Genomic DNA, 17,234 nt, shown 5'->3' with positions numbered 1-17,234 from the left:
CTGAGACAGTTACTGTACTGTGATTTTGTTACTGAGACAGTTACTGTACTGTGATTTTGTTACTGAGATCGTTACTGTACTGTGATTTTGGTACTGAGATAGTTACTGTACTGTGATTTTGGTACTGTGATTTTGTTACTGAGATAGTTACTGTACTGTGATTTTGTTACTGAGATAGTTACTGTACTGTGATTTTGTTGGCTCGTTGTTCTTTGCTCTTCCCTGTCTCCTTTATTATTAGGGTTTGCTTGTGTACTGTGGGTGTGAGGGATTCCTTCCCTGCTCTCCTTTATTCTTCTTCTCGGGACTTTTATACTTTCCTGTTTGTTCATGACAGACTCTCTTCCACCCCCTCTGTGTAGACTATTCCTGTGAGTGCCTTCTGCACTGCTGGCTTGGTGGTCATGAACCTTTGTTTGTGCTTGCCTTGAAATGTCCTCCTTCCAAGCTCCCTACTCCCTCATCCCTGTGGTGTGTGTGTGTGTGTGTGTGTGTGTGTGTGGTGTGTATGGTGTGTGTGTGGTGTGTGTGTGTGGTGTGTATGGTGTGTGTGTGGTGTGTATGTGAGGTGTGTATGTGTGTGGTGTGTGTGTGTGGTGTGTATGTGTATGTATGTGTGTGTGTGAGGTGTGTATGTGGTGTGTGTGTGTGTGTGTATATGTGATGTGTATGGTATGTGTGTGGTGTGTGTGTGAGGTGTGTATGTGTGTGTTGTGTATGTGTGTGTATGTGGTGTGTATGTGGTGTGTGTATGTGGTGTGTGTGTGTGTGGTACGGGTGCATGTGTATACTTGGCTGCATGGATGCACATGTCAGGCTAGACGATGGTGTTGTGTGTCTCCCTGATTCACCCTCAGGCTTATTCTTTCAAGGCAGGGTCTCTTCCTGAACTTGGAGCTCACTTTTCAGTCTAGGCTGGCAGCCAGCAAGGCCTAGCAATTCTCTTCTCTCTTTCCCCAACAGTGTGAGGGTGACAGGTGGGTGGGGTGACAGGTTTGTGAGGGTGATGGGTGTGCAGGGGACATGCCCAGCTTGTCTGTAAGTGTGAGGATCAAACTCAGCTCTCCATGCTTCCCCTGGGACTGGAGTTATAGGTGGTTGTGAGCCGCCATGTGGGTGCTGGGGATCAAACCTGGGTCTGCTGGAGGAACAGCAGCTGCTCTTTCCCCCTGGGCCATCTCCCAGACCCTGCACGTTGTGTTTGTTGACCCTGTCTGCCATGTTTAAGATTCTTCCTGCTTGGTTAGTGTTTTGGTGAATCCTCTTCCATCTGTGTCTTTATTTGATTCATTGAATTTCTCATTTTCAACATTTCTCTTTGTTTTCTTTTTTATTCTTGTTCAAGATCTCTTTCCTCAATTTTATTTTTAATCCATGTTGCTGCTTTTCTCATCCGTCCTGAAACCCTTGCTCTGTGATGCTGACTCTTCTCCGATCCTGGATCCATCTCTTTGAATGTAGCCCCAGGTCATTGATCGTCCGCAGCCTTTCCCTGGCATTGTCCTTAGTTGAGTCAGAAGCCGAGTTCTGACTGCTGGGAGACTCCTGCTGCCTTGCTTCTTCTCTTTCTCTGTCTGTGTTCCTCTGTCTTGGGCCGTAGCTTAGTAGATGACTAGTAGGTAGCTTCAGAGCTTGATCTACCAGCTGGCCTCAGAGCTACCAATCCAAGGGAAGCTCAGTTGATGAGATGTGTCCCGCCACCAGGGCAGGGCTGTCTCTCCCTGTGCATTTCCTAGATTGAACCAGCCTTTCGCCACCTGTGTGCATCTGCTTGTCAGTGGCTGGCCCTCCTGCTTGCCACAGCTGCCTCCCGGGGCCTTCCGTCTCCTGGGTTGTGGCCAGCCAACTTGAAGCTCCCCACCCGTGCACGCCCTTTCATCTCAGACCCGTGGAGTAGGCAGCTTGTTTGTTTTATCAATAGAGTCTCAAGATGGCATTCAGATTACTGCCTTCCAAGTGTGATAGAATGGTCTCTCTCTGAGGCTGACCTGTAGCTGGAGGAGTTACTGTCTCGCCAAAGCCTGCAGCTGAGTTTGTATGAGCTGTGGGCCTGTCTAGAGGGTCAGCTCGCTTATCTCTGTGACGAGGTTTCTGCCCTTCCTACTTCCCTGGACCCTGAATTTCCAGAGCTCCTCCTCTAGTTCTGTTTTTTTGGATATCTTTTCTATGACTGTTGTCACACAGAGACCCCAAACTGATAGCTTACTTTTTGGTTTATCTTAAAAATTTATTTTTTTATTTAATATGTGTGAGTGTTCTGCCTGCCTGTATGTCTCTGCACCTCATGCATGCACGGAGTGAGGAAGTCACAAGATCCCCTGGAACTGGAGTTATGGACACTTGTTAGCTGCCATGTGAATGTTGGGACTGAAGCAGGTCCTCTGCAAGAACAGCAAGCATTTTTAAGTGCCAAGCCATCCCTCAGTCCTGAATGGTTTACCTTTTAGACTGTGTTGTGTGCTAGACACAGGTGTGTACATGGCTTTCTCCCTACCCCAGCTGTGGTCAATGTTCCAAATTTTTGGATTTGAAGTGTTTATCCATTTGTTGGGGTCTTGTGTATCCCAGGCTGGCCTCAAACCACCATTGGATCTTTAGCTTTGAAATTCTGATGCTCCCATACCCACCTCCGTGCTGGGAGTTCGGGCATGTCCCACTCTGCTGGGTTTTGGAGTGCTAGGGATTGGATGCAGAGCTTCCTGCATGCTGGGCAAGTACTCTGCCAGCTGAGCTGCATTTCTAGGCCCCTGGAGTGTGTCTGCCTGAAGAATGCTCCCGATGTCTCAGGGCTGTTTTCAGTGACTGCTTTCCTGTACCAGCAGTGACAGGAAGAGAAGGCTCAGGCCGCCTTCTGCCTGAGAACTGGGCCCTTATAAACTGGGGTGACAGGTAGGCTGGGCACCCGCTCTGGCTTCCCCAGAAGCTGATTCTCCACCACTTGCCTTCTGTCTCCCTTTGCAGTAGCGTAGCATGGTGAGAAGGGGACACTCACCCCCACAGCCCCAGCACACACAGCGTGCTGCCTTCCAGACTGTCTGCCTGCGTTTCCTTTCTAGTTCTGCATTTTCCTTAGTGGTTAGTGCTTTTGTGCTCCAGGTCTCAGCCTGTCTGCACTACCTCTCTCTCATGCTCCCAGAGCCCCGCTGCTCACTTGCCTGTTCAGTGTGTGTCTGGGCTCTGGAGCTGTTGGCACGGATTTGGATGCCCACTTCTCTCTTCACTTGCAAATGGGGAGTGAGTTTATAGTACTTCCCGACTCCTTGGATGTGTGGAGAAATTGGAGTTCAGGGAGAAATTGGAGTTCAAGTAGCTGGTCACTTCAGGGGACACTGCTCTTTGATCCTTGTCATGTTTGATCTTTAAAATTCGCACACTTTGTATTCTTTGAGATGCTTTCTTGTCCTCCGATTTAATTGTAGCCTGATGTTGTTTCAAGGCTGGGATGTTGTCCCCGATTCTTCTTTGAGAGCAGCTGTTGCAGGTCTAGAATGTGTGTATGGCCAGAAGGACATTTGTTGTATTTTGAAAAAGATCCCCTGCCCACTTGTCCACTACATTGCTTCTTTTTCTTGTTGTTGCTTCTCTCTCTTTTCCTCCCTCACTCCCTCCCTCCCCACCCCCCATCCCCTTAATTTTGTTTTGGAATCTTTTCATTCTTGCTTAGTCTCCTAGAACACGCCTGCTGTCCACTGGTGGTCTAGCTGGGGTGCTGGTACGGTGACAGGAGGCTAACAGGAAGCCCTGCCGTGAGTGCATAGATGCTGCCAGGGCCCCACTCCAACATGAGTGAGCCAGATTTTGCAGAGGGAGCTGTCCTACAACAATTTGAAGTGTTTAATTGGCCAGCGTGGAGACAAATTCTCTAATATCATCCTTGAAGAGTGAGGGTTGACTTAAACTCCTTGGTTTAAGCTGAAAAGAAGGGTGTATCCGTGACTGAGCACTTCCATGTTCTGGGCACGCAGGTGTTCCCTTGAGGCCCCCCTGTGATACTCTGCACTTGGGAATGCTAAGCTTTTGGAGGGTGGGGAGGGTCTGTGCTCACGGTTAACCTTGGCTGAGCACTGCTCCTCTGCTTCCGTGGCTCACGTTAATCTGGTGTTCCTTCAGCCACTCCACATTCTCCAGAGAGTGCTGAGTGTTTCCATTTACCGTCGCCTCATATATCTTTCTTAAAACCCCGTTACTGTCATTTAGAGGTTTCAGGTGAAGGGAGAAATAGATGCATGTGGCCGTATTTTTAAGTTACATTTGATTACCTTAAATACCAAAGCTTACATCCATTTCTTCACCCACTTAGATTAATTTCAGCTTATTCTTCCAACATTTGCCAGAACAAAATAAAATTGCCATGTTTTCAGAAAGATCATTACACTTCTAAGTCAATCTGACTGCTAAAAAATTATATATTTTTAGGCAGGCCAACTGCTAAGGGGAAAAAAGTCCCCCGTAGAATTAACATTTGGAAACTTATCTTTGACGAACAGGTCTAGACTCCCTGTGTGGTAGGTGGCTGAACTGGCAGAGTGTTGTGTGAGGATCTAAGGCAGTGGTTCTCAACCTTCCTAAGCGGTGACCTTTTAGTACAATGCCTTGTGTTCTGGTGGCCACCAGCCATACAGTTATTTTTGTTGCTACTTTATAACTTTAATTTTTGCTACTATGAATTGTAACATACATATCTGATGGTCAGGATATCTGATAGGCAACCCCTGTGAAGGTTTGTTCAGCCCCCAAAAGGGTTGAGACCCAGGTGGAGGACCAGGTCTGGGGTGTGGTTTCAGCCTCTCTTGGCTGCAGTCTGAGGGTGCAGGATTTAAAGCAGCATCAGTGGATATGAAAGACTAGTCATTAAAGCAGCTCCAGTAGAAAATCCCAAATATGATCGGTTTATCTTGAATGCCAGGGTTTTTAAAAGGCACATTTATGTTAGAAGTTAGCATTTCATGGTGTATGTAGCTACATATATTGATTGTGTTTTGACACTTCTCAAGTCTTTATTTTCTTTTCCACTTGTTGATAGAGCATCTCACTGAAAACCCCCTGCTGATTTAATTAGCAAATGCCAATTAGAATTACAGCTGGTTAGAGTTTGATACAAGTGTGAAGCAATTGATCTCCTGGGAATGAAAATGTTTTGCTTTTGTACTCTCCAGGGAAAACATACTTATAGCTGACTTCCCAATGATCTGAAAATCCATGGTTTGGTAATGTGTGCTGTTAAGTGCGCCTTGGTTTCTTGGCCTCACCTGTTTGTGGGTACCGATCACAGATGATTCTTGCTTGACTCCTGATCTTGACTGTTCCACTCCTCACCAGGCCCCTGTCTGTCCGTCAAATGGCCTTATAAATGTATGCTTTGTCCTTTTTACACAGTTATGAAACTCGGACGTTAAGAGCACTCAGTGCTGGTAGTAGTTCAGTTTCTACTACCTGTGCTGGGTAGCACACTGGGTAGCCGCCTGCAGCGCCAGCTCTGGGGGATTTGACACCCTCTTCCGGCCCCCATAGGCACGGTACTCATGTGTACAAACTCATACATGCACGGATACACACAATTAAAAATGAAATCTTAAACATAAAACAAAACAGAGACCTCACAGAATGAGTGCCGCTCAAGAATGTCTTCTCTGTAGAGCACTCGGGCCTCAGGATCAGCATGTCCCTCCTTCAGTATCCAGCTGCGGGAACTGAGGGACCCCCTCCATCCCTCTGCTCGAGCCTCTGTGCAGGGTGCAGATGCGAGGCAGGAAGGTGCAGTGTGGGAGCTTCAGAGCTGTAAATGCAGGGATCATTTCTGCAATGCTTCATCTTCTCCAGCGATATGTCATTTGTTCTCTCAGTATTTTGGGAGCAGGCAGAGCATTAAATGTGTGCTTGACATTAAGGATGGGGGTTCACTAGGGAACCTCCCTGTCAGCGAGATTTGTGCAGAGGAGCAGAATGGTGTATTCAGCCCATTCTGGACGGAGGCTTGGCAAGGTGAAGGGATGCCCCAGTCCTTGGTCAAGGATGGAACCCCGGAGCCATGAACTGTGCTCTGACGTATGAAAAGAGAACATACAGGATTCCCATGCAGGACCCAAAGTTGTTCATGACAGGAAAGGAAGCAGTGTGGTCATAAGCTGGTCTTGTCTCAGTTTTAGAATATAGCCCCTTTCCTTGTTTTCCCGCATAGCTGCTTTGGATAGTATTAATCCGTTTCCCTCTGCCTAACATCCATTTCTTTGTTTTTTTGTTCTTAGAAAACCATATGTACTTATTTGAAGGCAGAGACTATTCTAAGGAGCCCAGTAAGGAAGACAGAAAGTCATTTGAACAGCTGGTAAATCTTCAGAAAACTCTTCTAGAGAAAACAAGTCATGGGGGCCGGACCCTCCGGAATAAAGGCAGCGTAAGAGCCATTACTTTTCTATAAAACCATAAATTCTTCCAAAGTGTTACCCTAAGAAAGAAAAGGGTGCTACTGGGGTCACTTTATTCTCTTAGGATGAGTTGTTAAGGAGCAAGTCTGTGTTGATTGAATATAATAAATGAGCTGCACTCGGGTATAATTACTATAAAATGTTCTAAAAGCATTGGCCAGGCAGGGGAGGGGCTAGAGAGATGGCACACTGGTTAAGAGCTATTACCGTTCTCAGGAGGGCCCAGATTCCCAGCATCTACATGGCAGCTCACATTCCTGTAACTACAGTTCTAGGGGACCCAACACTCTCCTCTGACCTCCACAGGCTCCTGCACATACATGGTTCACACACACAGATGCAAGGGAAGCACTCATACACATACAATATAAAATAAATACATCTTTTAGAGACATTAAGAACTGGCAGGATGGTTTAGCGGTAAGAGCGCTTGCTGTGCTAGCCTGACCATCTGAGTGGGACTTCCAGAACCATGGTAGAAGAGAGACCCGACTCCCAAAACGTGTCCTCTGACCTCCACACTTGTGCTATACACACACACTCGCACACGTGCCCCCCACACATAAACTCTCTTTCTCACATACATATACATAAGTAATAAATAAAAATTTATTTTAAAAAAGAGTAAAGAACGCCTTTAATCCCAGCACTTGGGAGGCAGAGGCAGGCGGATTTCTGAGTTCGAGGCCAGCCTGGTCTCCAGAGTGAGTTCCAGGACAGCCAGGGCTATACAGAGAAACCCTGTCTCGAAAAAAAAACAAAAAAAAAAAAAAAAAAAAAAAAAAAAAAAAAAGAGTAAAGAAATTGAGCATTGTGGCGCATGCCTATAATTCCAGCATTGGGAACTGGAGGCAAGAGGATCAGGAGTTTGAGGATAGCCTGGTATACATGAGACCCTGCCTCCAAATATACATTAGAATGGTGCATATATTTTATGACTTCATGCAAGTAAAAGCAGCTCTTGGACCTCTAAGCCACCCCTTAGGAATCACATTGTTACAAGAAGATGCCATGCCTGCTGTTGGCCTTTGTGATCCTAACTCATCATGCATTCATTCACTCACTCACTCATTCATTCATTCATTCTTTCATTAGTAGGATGGCAGTCATAGACGACATGTGATGTTCCAGTGTCTGGCACTTTATGTATATTCTGTAGAGCAGACACTAAGTAACGAGGCTGCTGAAATGACCTGGTTCAAAAGGAATCATAATAATTTGTAGAAAGTTACACTACAATTGTTTCAGCTAGGGCTGACATCCTATAAGCTATGATTTCAGCTGAGAAGGAAAAGTTATTTGGACGTGCTTTGTTCCTCATGAAGTGATTGTGACTGCTTCTACCCACCTCAGTGCTTTGGTAGAGTCTGGTGCCCAGTGGCCACGGTGCCTGTGAGGTGTCGTGTTGAGCAGTAAAGCACAGTGACTCACAGCCAGTGCCTACCACGCAGGCAGTATGGAGATGCGCTGTTTCCATTGCTCCCATACAGAGTGCCTTAGATGGAGCTTGCAGAGGAGCAGGCAGGGCCTCGAGCTTCCTGACTGTGGGTCTTCATCTCTCTAAGGTTCTTATCCCAGGCCTTGCAGAAGGGCCCACCAAAAGGAAGAAGATTCTTAGCCCAGAAGAGCTGGAGGACAGACGGAAGAGAAGACAGGAAGCAGCGGCCAAGAGAAAGAAACTAATGGAGGAGAGGAAGAAGGAGAAGGAGGAGGCCGAACACAGGAAGAAGTTTGTCTGCATTATATGAGAACGGGGGTCACTGTCTGAGCGGGGAGGGTCTTGTGCAGTGAGCCCACAGTTGACATGGCTTTAAGGCCAGGAAACCTTGATCATGCTGTAGCACTTACTGGAGTCAAGAGTTCAGTTTTAAAGATTAGACTTTTACATCTAGTCCTTAGGCCCAAAGTGAAGATGTATTCTGTCCAACAAGAGTCTGTCTGTTTATCTATGTGTCTATTTACCTATTTATAGTGTGTGTGTGTGTGTGTGTGTGTGTGTGTGTGTGTGTGTGCACATGCACACATTTGCATGCATGCATGTTCATGAGCCACAGCACACAGGAGGAGATCAGAGGACAACTTACAGGCAGTTCTTCTTTCCTTTCACCCTATTGCTTCCTGGGATTGAACTCAGGTTGTCAGGCTCTGAGACACTTACTTGGTGACTCCTTTTGAGTGTAGTGGGGAGGCAGTTAGGCCAATCAGTAAACCTGGCTTATTTACATGTAGGTAGAGCACTTCAGTCAGGGGGTGTTCATTAATTCCCCTCTCTCTCTGGTCTGATGAAGGATGGCTTGGTGGGAATCCAATGGTTATCAGTCCTTCTGTCTGCCCTCGGAGGACAGCGAGCTTGAGGACCTGGAGGACGGAGATGAGACTTCTGCTGAGCTAGATTATGAAGATCTAAACTCAACCTCCATTAACTATGTTAGCGGTGATGTCACCCACCCCCAGGCTGGCGAAGAAGATGCTGTCATTGTGCACTGTGTAGGTACGAGTGGTGGGCTGGGACCCTGACAATACCTTGTCTTTATGATGCCTACAAGTTGGAAGGGTAAGGTCAAATGCGACCTAAAAGTGATCATCCCAGTGCAGCATTGTCTGGTCAGGGGCCGTGGCTTTTACCAGTGAACGTTCACTCTCTATTGGGTTGAGTTATCCAGCCTTCTTGGGCCCCAATTTCCTTATACACGTGGGCTGTTGGTATGAGCTTTATCCTAGCGTTTAAGAGGGTGGAATGGGGTGACCCTTGTAAAGTAAATACATCCTATGAGGAACAGCAAGACTCCAAGTGTGTTCCTCCTGCAGCTGGAACACTTTAACTTCCTCCACCTAGGATCCTCTTTGTCTAGTAACCACACTGAGCATGTGCAAGCACTTGCTTCCCTGGCCCCATAAGCGAAGAGGTCTCCACCGTTGCCTTCTGTCTTATTCTGTCCTGTTCTCCTCTGTCATGCATCTCGTCACCTGACGTGATAACATACGGTGGTTTTTTTTTTGACTGTCTCCAGGCATTAGAAAGTGAGCTTCGTGCAGCTGAGACTTTCGTCGTTGTTGTTCACTGGCATAAGCCTGGTGCTTACAACAGTGCTTGACATGGCAGATATATGAGCCAATGCGTATAGAGTAAATGAGTATAAATACAAGGTTTAGCCAGCTGGACTAGTGCCAGCTTGAATTGAGTCCTTCCACTTTTCTTCCTCCTTACTGTGTGCGCAAGTGTGCACTGAAGGTCTATCAGTGTCCCCTCCATTCTGTCCATCTGCTCTATAGTCTGCATCCCATCTCTTACCTCCCATAGTCATAGGCGCCAGAGCTTCTCTCCCACAACACCTCATTTCTGACCTTCCTGTTTTGACCATTCTTGGCACAATATATTCTAGTATACCTTCTGGAATATTTCTAGGAGATTAGATGTATTTCCTTGTCTAAAAAGTCATTCTCCCACAAGGCTATTTTGGGTGCCTTTGGCTTCCCGAGTCACTTGCCTCCTGTCGATGGACATTTTCTCTCTCCTGTCAGATGATTCTGGCCGCTGGGGCAGAGGCGGCTTATTCACAGCTCTGGAAGCACGGTCAGCTGAACCAAGGAAAATATACGAGCTGGCTGGGAAAATGGAAGGTAAGAAGCAGAGAAGAGGAGGAGAGGCTCAATGGCAGAGAGGACACTTAAAGCAGCACACTGGGTGGGTTAGGGCGCACTGCAGACTGAGAAGCGCCAGCGGGGGCCTGGCTTCTGCCACCGGTTGCCCATCATGTGTGATTTTGAGGCAGATCCCCCTCAGTTTATTTTCTCATAGTTTTGTGGCTGACACTGTCACCACCTTCCCTGGGGCTGTAATAAATAAGGATAGTAGATGCAAGTATGCTGGGTGAAGACTGGGTCCCTGCTCACCCTCCTGACCATCTCCCTAGAAGAATGTCAGACCTGGTCGAGAGAAATCAGACACACTCTTAAACTGTTCACGACAGCTCAGGCTCAGCGATGCGGGGAAGGAGGGCTGCCACACTCCCCAAAGATAGAAGTAAGGGTGTGTGAGGACCAGGGGGCTTGGCGGATAGTACCAGCCTTTGATACCAGAGCCGGGAGAAGGCACCTGCTCTCTGTGCAGCAGTCACAGTGTGGTGACAGGGATGAAGTCTTCCTTGTTCTTTCCTGCTGAAGATGATGACAAGACAGGGGAAAGGCTGTAAAAAATTCAGAGAAAGGTGTGGTACCACACCTAATCAGAGCAAGCCATGGTGGCCCATGCCCATAGGCCTGGAACCGGGGAGGTCAAGGGAGAAGGATTGAGGCAAGTTCAAGGATAGCCTGAGCTACAGAGTGAGATCATATTTCAGAAAGCAAGAAAATAACAAAAAAAAATGTGTTTGGAGTTAGAAAATGAACCCTTTAGGAACTTAATGTTTTTTTTACTCTCTCTAAAAACCTCAGACTTGAGTTTGGGCAGTGTCCTTTTATTTCCTATCGATGATAAAGAGTCACGAGACAAGGGGCAAGATCTGGTAAGTAAAAATCCTGTCACATGCCAGTACTAAAGCTTGGCTTGTAACAGCTGCTCTTGACACCTCTGCTGTCCAGCCTGTACATGCTTACTGCCCAGCCTCTGCAGTAGCACAGGAGTTTGTTAGGATTGCCACATCTGTGCCACCTACTGCGTGGCTTCAGCCTGAGAAACATAATGCGAGTGTTGCTGGAGACAACATGACCACATGGGGTAGCAGTCAGTTCTGTTTTTGTTTTTATTCACTTTATATCCAGATCACCGCCCTCCCTCCCCCATCTCACCCTTACAAGTCCCTTCCCTTACGAGTCCCTTCCCCTACTACCTCCTTTCCTTCTCCCCAGAGAAGGGGAGCCCCCCTCTTGGTACCAACTCACCCTGGGATATCTAGTCCTAGCAGGACTGGGCACATCCTCTTCCACTGAGGCCCAACCATGCAGTCCAGGAAGGGGAAGGGCATCCAGTGACAGGGGACAGAGACTGAGAGATAGTCTCTGCTCCACTTGTTAGGGGTCCCCCATGAAGACCAAAATGCACATTTTCTACAAATGTGTAGGGGTCTAGGTCTAGCCCCTGCATACTCCCTAGTTGGTGGCCTAGTCTCTGAACCCCCAGGGACCCATAGTTGACTCTGTAGGTCTTCTTGTGGGGTCCGTGACCCCTCTGGCTTGCTCCGTTCTATCCCTACTCTTCCACAAGACTTCCTAAACTCCACCTGATGTTAGTCTGTGGGTCTCTGCATCTGCCTCCATCTGCTGCTGGATGAAGTTCTCAGGCGACAGTTATGCCAGGTTCCTGTCTTCAAGCATACAAGACATGTAAGGATAAAGATGGAGCAGAGCCTTTGGGAACAGCCAGCCAATGACTGTCCCATCCTGAGACCCATCCCACATGAGAGACTATTAATGCTACCCTGCTGTGCTTGCAGACAGGAGCCCAAGGCCTTTCTAATAGCATTACATGACCAGCCACCTTCTTACACAGTCTGTCCTCTGTGTGTGCACATATTTGATGCCTTTCTACAAGTCCTAATTTCCTCGTGTGTGTGTGTGTCTGTGTGTCTGTGTGTCTGTGTGTGTCTGTGTATGTGTGTCAGTTTTCAGGCTACCCACTTTGTGAGACTGGATCTCTGTCCTGGAGTTTACCAGCAAGCCCTGGGATCCGCCTGTCTCCAGCTCCCCAGTTTGGGATTACAAGTGCATGCCACCCCACCCCGCCTTTTACGAGGGTTCAGGGGATGAACTCAGGAGGCAAGCACTCTACTGCCCGAGCCAATTTCCCTTGCCTCTCAAGTTTTTCCCCAGCCTCCTAAAAGTACATGTATGAGCTTGGATTAAGATCCAGCCTTATTTAACCTAATCTCATAAAAACTGTGTCCATGTGTAGTAACAGTTTAGGTCCCAAGGGTTTGGATCCCCAACATAGCAACTAGGGAAAGGGCACAGTCCTGGCAGGTGGGCCAGGCCACTCTGAGCATCTTTTTCTGTGCTTCGGGGCTCCCTCCCATTACAGTCCCTGGAACAGCTCCTTGCCCTTTTCCTGGCCTAAACATCAGGCCCTCTATATATGGGGATCCTTACTTTCTCTAAATCACTTGTGTAAATTTATCAATTACTACATTTTTATTTATTTTATCCCATGTGTGTGTGTATGTGTGTGTACTTGCCTGTGCACATGTGTGTGTGTGTGTACTTGCCTGTGCACATGTGTGTATGTATGTGTGTGTGTGTGTGTGTGTGTGTGTGTGTACTTGCCTGTGCACATGTGTGTGTGTGTGTGTGTGTGTACTTGCCTGTGCACATGTGTGTTGCTTTAGAGGACAACTTGCAGATGCATTCTCTGTCCACCAGGAGGGTCTTTGGGATCAAGCTCAGGTCATAGGCTTCCCAGCCAGCCCTTCCTGTTCTTTTTATCGTTAGCACTCCACGCAGTGCTGGCTCATAGAACATACCCCAAAGCATTTCCTGAGTAGAATAAGAAAGTGTGATGTAAAATTCTCAGGGTTCATCATTTTTGTTTATAGAAAAATTCATGTGAAGGATTATGCTTTCTAGCCGGCAGAAGACAGGAAGCACCTCCTCTGCGTTGCATCTTAAGCGTCTCTTCCTTGCTTGTCAGTTGGTGTATCTGTAGTGAGTTTTATTTTTTACCCCACCCACCTGACTCTGTCTGGGGGCCAAATCCATGAAGTCTGAGCCAGATCATTGCTGACTTAGAAAGAGTTAGGGAGTGAGGCCAGGAGACGCTCACACTCAAAGGCCTCTGTGGCTATCAGCCAAGTGTTTTCTTTTTCTTCACTCAGTAATTTCTACAGCACTGCATGAAGTAGGCAGAAAGGGAACCACAGTATCTGTGTGTAAGAAACAGAGTCCAGCATCTCAAGCTGGTGGCTGTAAATGTGGCGCATGCCTGTCTAGCCCTGGCTCAGTCTCACTCTCACCCAGCACTGCATAAGGAAAGGTGCAGTGGACAGCAGCATGTCCGGGTGGACTACGTTGGCCTCAGCAGTTCCCCAGAGGATCTGGGGTGGGGGTGGGGGATTGGCACTGTCTTCACAGGGGTTGTTAGAATGGGATGGCTCTTGTCCTGGGGCTCTGGAGCTGGTGGGCACCAGTTAGAGGGTTGAAATACAGAAATCTGACAAAATCAGGCAAGATTCCAAGTTTCTCTTCCCTGGAGAACAGTTAGGAAAGTCTGTTTTGGGCTCTGACTTGACCCTATCTTGAAACAAGGAAGAAAAGCCTACATAAGTTACCATGACTTAAGATGGGCCAGTCATGTTGTATGCCGTAGGATACTGCTGTCCAGGCAGCATCCAGAAGAGATGCTGAGTCCTGGTCCTTGGTAGCAGTCTGTGCTCCTCTGTGGCCACTCACTTGCTGGCAGTGTGACTGCCTCGTGCTTACTCTTGCAGTTGGCCTTGGTTGTGGCTCAGCACCGCGATCGCACCAATGTCCTGTCTGGCATTAAGATGGCAGCCCTAGAAGAGGGCCTGAAGAAGATATTTTTAGCAGCAAAGAAAAAGAAAGGTAAGCCTTCCCTCTGTGCTCAGGTTGAGAAGAATTTCTGTGCAGACATGTACTGTGACTTTTGAAGGGAGACAAGAAATGTCAAGACTTCCCTGGATATGCCTGGTAAAATCAAACTAGAAGTCTCACCCGCATCGTTTTGTATTTACATAGCCCTTTCCTTTGTGGGCTATGTCCATCCAATGGGCATTGTTGCCATGGTAATGAAGCAGTCCTTTGCTTCCTCACCTGTCTGTCCAAGCCTAGTGTGTCTCAGTGTGTGTGGAATTCCTTCACTTTTGGGAGAATTTATGCTAGTTAATTTATGATTTACTGTCAGAATCTATGCCCATCCCGTCTACTTACTTCTAGAACCTGTGTGTTCTTGTGTTCAACAGAAAAACTTTTCCCCTCTTCCATGTAGATCTTAGGTCTGGTTCTTCCTCCCAGCCCCATGCTCCCAGGAGGCTCTTGTAAATCTAACTTCATCCTATTTTTTTAAACCTACATTCTGCCACATGGCTGGTCTCCTGTGCTCAGGTATCATGCGTCTATCTCCTTACATCTTCCCAGTGAATCTTTCCACCTGGCTCTGTCCCAGAATTCTCTCTCCTATTTCCTGCCTAAGCCATTGGCCACCAGATGTGTTATTGACAGTGCCATATCTATATAGACAATCTCTCTAGACTTCCATTTCCTGCACAGAATGTTTTTGACATTGTAATAGTATACTTTGTATGAAACCATCAGTACTTATTTTCTCCTGTACATATTTTTATTTGATCATATTTTCTTTTCATAATTATCATATGATTATCATAATCTTTTCTTTTCAATAGCAAGTGTTCATCTTCCACGAATTGGACATGCTACAAAGGGTTTTAACTGGTATGGTACAGAAAGACTTATTCGGAAACATTTGGCTACGCGAGGCATCCCGACTTACATGTATCCTTCTGTGGTCCGATTATACATATTCAAACAATGAGGAAAATCGTGCTAGATTTCCTGATATTGCTATTTAATCCAAGGCTGTCTTCTGTCTTGTCCTTCATTCTGTCCCTCTCCAGTGAGACATAACTAAGAGACACTGTATAGCTTGTATGATCCAGAGTATACACCCCAGAAAATAAATATACCCAAGCATTTCTGGATGCATAGAAATAGATAAGACAAGGCTTAGCAGGTAAAGATGTTTGCTTCAGGGCTGGTGAGATGGCTCAGCGGTTAAGAGCACTGACTGCTCTTCCAGAGGTCATGAGTTCAAGTCCAGCAACCACATGGTATCTCATAACCATCTGTAATGAGAAACAAATAAATAATCTATGGGCCAGAGCAAATGGGGCCAGAGCAAGAGGGAGAAAAGGAAGGGGGAAAAAGAGGAAAAAAAGATGCTTGCTTGCTTGCTTCAGAGCTTGATGGCCTAAGCTCAATCCCCAGATACTGTTAGAAGGAAGGAGAGAACTGACCCCTGTAAGTTGTCTTCTGACCTCCACACATGCACCACACATATATACACACACAAATTAAATATTTATAAGGTTTTTCCAGTAAAATAGGCTGAAGCTGGCTATGGTGGCATTTGTCTTTAATTCCAGCACTCAGGAGGCAGAGGTAGACAACTCTGAGTTTGGGGACAGCCTGATGATCTACAGAACTAATTCCAGAACAGCCAGTGGTACACAGAGAAAGTCTGTCTTGAAAAATCAATCAATCAATAAATAAATAAATAAGTAAGTAAAATACCAGGGGAGAGTTAATAGTACATTTGATAACGTCACTTCTCTCGAGGCCCTTCAGGTCTGTAGCAGAGGCCTAATTCTAAGCTCCAAATTAATTCTGTTCACTAAAGTTAAATGAACCGAGTCAACTCTTTTGTTTTAGAGCCTTCCTGATATATTCTTCTTTGTGTTTTGTTTTCATTACAGTGCTAGAAATTGAACCCAGGGTCTTACATATGTTAGGACAGTACACTTCCACTGAGCTATACCACCAACCCTTTCTGATGTACTCTTAAGAGGCACACGAAATCCATTGGAAGCATTAAGTCTCCATCTACATTCACTGCAATATTTTTTCTTCTCAAGATCTGGCTCTATAGGCCAGCATTTTAAAACTATAAGCTGTGTCCAAGATGGCTAGAAACAAAAGAATTAACTTCTAGTTTCTATATACAGAAAGTCTATCTTTTTTTTGTTGTTGTTGTTATTGTTTTTCGAGATAGGGTTTCTCTGTGTAGCCCTGGCTGTCCTGGAACTCACTCTGTAGACCAGGCTGGCCTTGAACTCAGAAATCTGCCTGCCTCTGCCTCCCAAGTGCTGGGATTAAAGGCGTGCGCCACCACTGCCCGGCTGAAAGTCTATCTTTTTACATAGATCCTTACTGAAATATGTGCATTCCATGTGGTCCTTAAGATCCTTAATAAAGAAGTCATGTTATATGCTTGTAATGTCAGGAATTAGAGTACACCACATAACAATGGCAGTCATTAATTAATTCTAACAATAGTAGAACTGATCTGAAGAGAAAGCATGAAGTGTTTTGCAATAATTATCCAAGCACCAGTCGTTTGGGTAAAGTTGAGTTAAAGTGAAGAGCTATGCCTTCCTTAACCATCTCTGCAGATACTACTTTCCCAGAAGTAAAGCTGCAGCACGCCATTCACAGCCTGCATCCCCCACCTCAGCACCACTGGTTCCTTAGCAACCAGCCCAGCGTTGGGTCCAGTTTTCAGCAATCAGTTAGCCCCCAGAGTGACTGTTTAAGTTTTCAGGAAACAAGGCTGTCTTTGGCCATATTCTCTGCTCTGGAATTTCTGGGCTAGTTTTTTTCTGAATTCTAATTTTGTTCCCCTGGAAGTGTAGCTGTGATTCAGTACCTGTAATACAGGAACACACAGCGTATATGGGAAAGCCCTTTGGCTTCAGATTGCCTAAGTTGGTATAATAATAAATTGCCTATTGTTAATGATTATGTTGCTTTTTTTCTTACTGAGTCTAGTTATCTTACTCTCCACAAGACTGAGGTACGGAATGAAGGAATGGCTGTGTGGTTAGGGAGAGCTGAGTGAAGACAGCTCGGGGAGGCCTTGGGGGAAAAGAAGCCACTTCAGCCAACTCATGCCTTCAAAGAGAACACCAGGACAGAGGCTGGAAACAGGCTCACCATCCATCCTCACCAGCGGGACTCCCTGCCCTTCTTTTGTTTGTTTGTTTGTTTGTTTTTTTGTTTTGTTTTGTTTTGTTTTTTGAGGCGGGGTTTCTCTGTATAGCCCTGGCTGTCCTGGAACTCACTCCT

The 17,234-nt window shown here is 46.4% G+C and overlaps 1 protein-coding gene across 1 annotated transcript in view; it reads left to right on the top strand.

Moving 5' to 3' along the window:
* Positions 1 to 16,908, top strand: part of Chd1l (chromodomain helicase DNA binding protein 1 like) — a 51,427-nt gene extending 34,519 nt beyond the window's left edge. The window contains exons 16-23 of the mRNA XM_031374933.1: positions 6,246 to 6,394; positions 7,991 to 8,154; positions 8,714 to 8,916; positions 9,948 to 10,046; positions 10,860 to 10,930; positions 13,844 to 13,958; positions 14,777 to 14,885; positions 16,562 to 16,908. Of these exons, the coding sequence (XP_031230793.1) occupies positions 6,246 to 6,394; positions 7,991 to 8,154; positions 8,714 to 8,916; positions 9,948 to 10,046; positions 10,860 to 10,930; positions 13,844 to 13,958; positions 14,777 to 14,885; positions 16,562 to 16,640 (989 nt within the window). The 3' untranslated portion in view covers positions 16,641 to 16,908. The remainder of the gene's footprint in view (positions 1 to 6,245; positions 6,395 to 7,990; positions 8,155 to 8,713; positions 8,917 to 9,947; positions 10,047 to 10,859; positions 10,931 to 13,843; positions 13,959 to 14,776; positions 14,886 to 16,561) is intronic.
* The last annotated feature ends 326 nt before the right edge of the window (positions 16,909 to 17,234 follow it).

The sequence above is a fragment of the Mastomys coucha genome, unplaced genomic scaffold, assembly GCF_008632895.1.
Source record: "Mastomys coucha isolate ucsf_1 unplaced genomic scaffold, UCSF_Mcou_1 pScaffold16, whole genome shotgun sequence".
In the NCBI taxonomy this organism is placed as follows: Eukaryota; Metazoa; Chordata; class Mammalia; order Rodentia; family Muridae; genus Mastomys; species Mastomys coucha.
This window is presented reverse-complemented; position numbering and strand designations above follow the sequence as displayed.